General features: G+C 41.2%; 1 protein-coding gene across 1 annotated transcript in view; it reads left to right on the top strand.

Annotated features, from left to right (window-relative positions):
* Positions 1 to 2,147: 2,147 nt before the first annotated feature.
* LOC102876335 (eukaryotic translation initiation factor 4B-like) overlaps positions 2,148 to 3,188 on the top strand; it is a 13,351-nt gene continuing 12,310 nt past the window's right edge. Inside the window, exon 1 of the mRNA XM_006888891.1 lies at positions 2,148 to 2,923. Within this exon, the coding sequence (XP_006888953.1) occupies positions 2,148 to 2,923 (776 nt within the window). The remainder of the gene's footprint in view (positions 2,924 to 3,188) is intronic.

The raw sequence follows: 3,188 nt of genomic DNA, 5'->3' as shown, positions 1-3,188 counted from the left end.
TAAATAAATCTGTGCTTCTTGAGGTCAACTGATTTAATCACATAATAACAACAAAAGCCACTAGAAGGAGTCCTGGCAGCATAGCGCAGAATGCTAACCAAAAGGCCATCAGTTCAAAACCACTAGTTGCTCCAGCAGAAGAAAGATGTTTAATCTCCTGTCATAAATGTGTTCAGCCTTGGAAATTTGATGGAAGATTACCATGAGTGAGATTTAACTTTACTAGTGTTTGACCAAACAATGGGCACCATAGCCTAGCCAAGTGGGTGCATAAAATTAACTATCACAAATGTAAACTTTTTTTGTTAAAAAGAAGGTATAAGGAGGTAGAAATATGCTAGCTTACTGATCAGGGTGAACAGAGTTGATGTGATTGTGGTAGTTATTGTTTTTGTGGTTATGTGCCACCAAGTTGCCTGTGACTCCTAGTGGCCCTATGTACAATAGCTATGAATCTGGATATCCTGAGCCAGACTCACTGACTCCAACACACCTATACCCATTAACGCAGTTATTGTGTCTATCTATCTCATCTGGGGTCTTCCTCTCTTGCAGTATTCCTCTAACCTTCTAAGCATAATGTCCCTCTCCAAGGACTGGTCCCTCCTTGCAACATGAACTTGATACTGGTCCCTCCTTGCAACAGAGCTTCAAAATCCTTGTCTTCAAGGAGCAGCCTGGCTTCACCCTCTCCAGTATAAACCTGCTTGTTCTCTTAGTAGTTCATGGTATATTTAATACTCTTCTTCAGCATCACAGTTCTTCTATCATCCTTAGTCATTATCCAGCTCCCTGATGCATAGCAAGTTATTGTTAAGACAATGGCCTGGATCAGATACATCTTAGTTTCAAGACTAACAACATGGCTCTTTAGTACTCTAGAGAGGTCCCTGACAGCATATTTTGCCAGTGCAATTAGATTTTTCATTTCCTGGCTGCTTGTAACAGGAGTGTTGATTGTGGAGCCAAGCAAGTTGAAACTGTCTACAATGTCACAGTATAACATGACTCTGTCATTCAGCCCAGCTGTGAGAATGTTTGTTTTCTTGATGTTTTGCTTCAATCCACACTGAAGGCCTAGACCTTCAATCCACACTGAAGGTCCTAGACCTTCTGTAGCAAATGCCTCAGGTTCTTTTCCGTTTTAGCAAGCAAGGTTGTGTCCTCTTCACAGACCCCAGCCTCCCAAATGTTCAGTTCCGCATATAGATTAAAAAGATATGGAGATCCCTGGCATACATTTTTTCTGATTTTAAACCACAACGTGTTTCCTTGCTCTGTTCTGATGACTGCTTCCTACATAAGCACAATCAAGTGTTCTGGGATTCCCATTGTTCTCCGAGTTAGACACAGTTTGTTGTGATCCACACAGTCTTTGAATAGTCAATAGATCACAGGTTTATTGTTATTTATTTTACTTATTTATTTTCTCTGCTTTCAGATAAAATCCATCTAACATTGGCTATAATATCCCTAATGCCACTTCCTCTTTTAAAACCAGCTTGTAAGTCTGGCAATTCTCTATTGATGTGCTTTTGCAGTAGTTTTTCCAATAATTTTCAGCAAGTGATATTTTGCTTGCATGTATATTAATTATATTAGTCAATAATTTCCACACCCTGTTGGTTCAATCTCTTTTTTTTTATGAGAAATATGTATTTCTTCCAGTCAGCTGGTCAGGTAGGTGGTTGTCCTCCAGGTTTTTTGGCACTACCTGGTGAGCGTGTCCAGGGCAGCATCTATTTGTTGAAATATGCCAATTGGTATGCTGTCAATTCCTAGGGCTTTGTTTTCTGCCAATCCCTTCAGAGAAGCTTGAATTTCCTCCTTCATCACCACAGGCTCTTGATTATATGTTGTTTCATAAAATTCTTCTGTGATTGCCAATTCTTTTTGGTACAGTGACTATGTACTCCTTCCATCTTCTTTTGATGCTACTTGGGTTTTTCAACATTCTGCCCAGAGCATCCTTAAACTTACAACTCAAGGACTGAATTTGTTCTTCAGTTCCTTCAGCTGAAGAAATGCTGAGTTCATCCTTTTTGATTTTCCAACTCCAGCTCTTTGCACATCGCACTATTAATAGCTTGCTTTCTCTTCCAATGCTGCCTTTGAAATCTTCTATTCAGCTCTCTCCCTCTCCCAACATGGCGGCCTCAGCCAAAAAGAAGAATAAGAAGGGGAAGACTATCTCCCTAACAGACTTCCTGGCCGAAGATGGGGGAACTGGTGGAGGAAGCACCTATGTCTCCAAACCTGTCAGCTGGGCTGATGAAACAGATGACCTAGAAGGAGATGTTTCAATCACCTGGCACAGTAATGATGACGATGTGTATCGGGCACCTCCAATTGACTGTTCTATCCTGCCCACTGCTCCACCGGCTGCTCAGGAACCCAATATTGACCGGAGCCGTCTTCTAGGGAGTCTACCCTATGATGTGACAGAAGACTCCATTAAAGAATTCTTTAGAGGATTAAATATCAGTGCAGTGCACTTACCACGTGAACCCAGCAATCCAGAGAGATTAAAAGGTTTTGGACATGCTGAATCTGAGGACCTGGATTCCCTGCTTAGTGCCCTAAGCCTCAATGAAGAGTCTCTAGGTAACAGGAGAATTCGAGTGGATGTTGCTGATCAAGCACAGGATAAAGACAGAAATAATCGTTCTTTTGGCCGAGATAGAAATCGAGATTCTGACAAAACATACACGGACTGGAGGGCCCGTCCTTCCACAGACAGCTTTGATGACTATCCACCTAGAAGAGGCGATGATAGCTTTGGAGACAAGTATCGTGATTGTTATGATTCAGACCGGTATCGTGATGGGTACCGTGATGGGTATCGTGATGGCCCCTGGCGAGATATGGATCAATATGGGGGCCGGGATCGATACGATGACCGAGGCAGCAGAGATTATGCTTGGTATATTTTTCCCCCACACTTTTACTTTTAGCCTGTCTTTATCTTCATTTTTCAGGTGTGTATCTTGTACACAACACATTGATGGATTTTGTTTTTTTATCCAATCTGCTACTCTCTTTCTCTTCAGTGGTGCATTTAAACCAAAACTCATGAAAAAGAAAAGAGAGAGAAGACACAAATAATCAGAATAAGAGATGAATCAGGTAACATCACAACAGACCCAACTAAAATAAAAAAGCTAACATTACAATACTATGAAAAACTA

Source organism: Elephantulus edwardii, unplaced genomic scaffold (genome assembly GCF_000299155.1).
Source record: "Elephantulus edwardii isolate Elephantulus edwardi_28Jun2011 unplaced genomic scaffold, EleEdw1.0 scaffold00072, whole genome shotgun sequence".
Taxonomy (NCBI): domain Eukaryota; kingdom Metazoa; phylum Chordata; class Mammalia; order Macroscelidea; family Macroscelididae; genus Elephantulus; species Elephantulus edwardii.
Note: the sequence above shows the minus strand (reverse complement) of the source record. Positions and strands in the feature narration are given on the sequence as shown.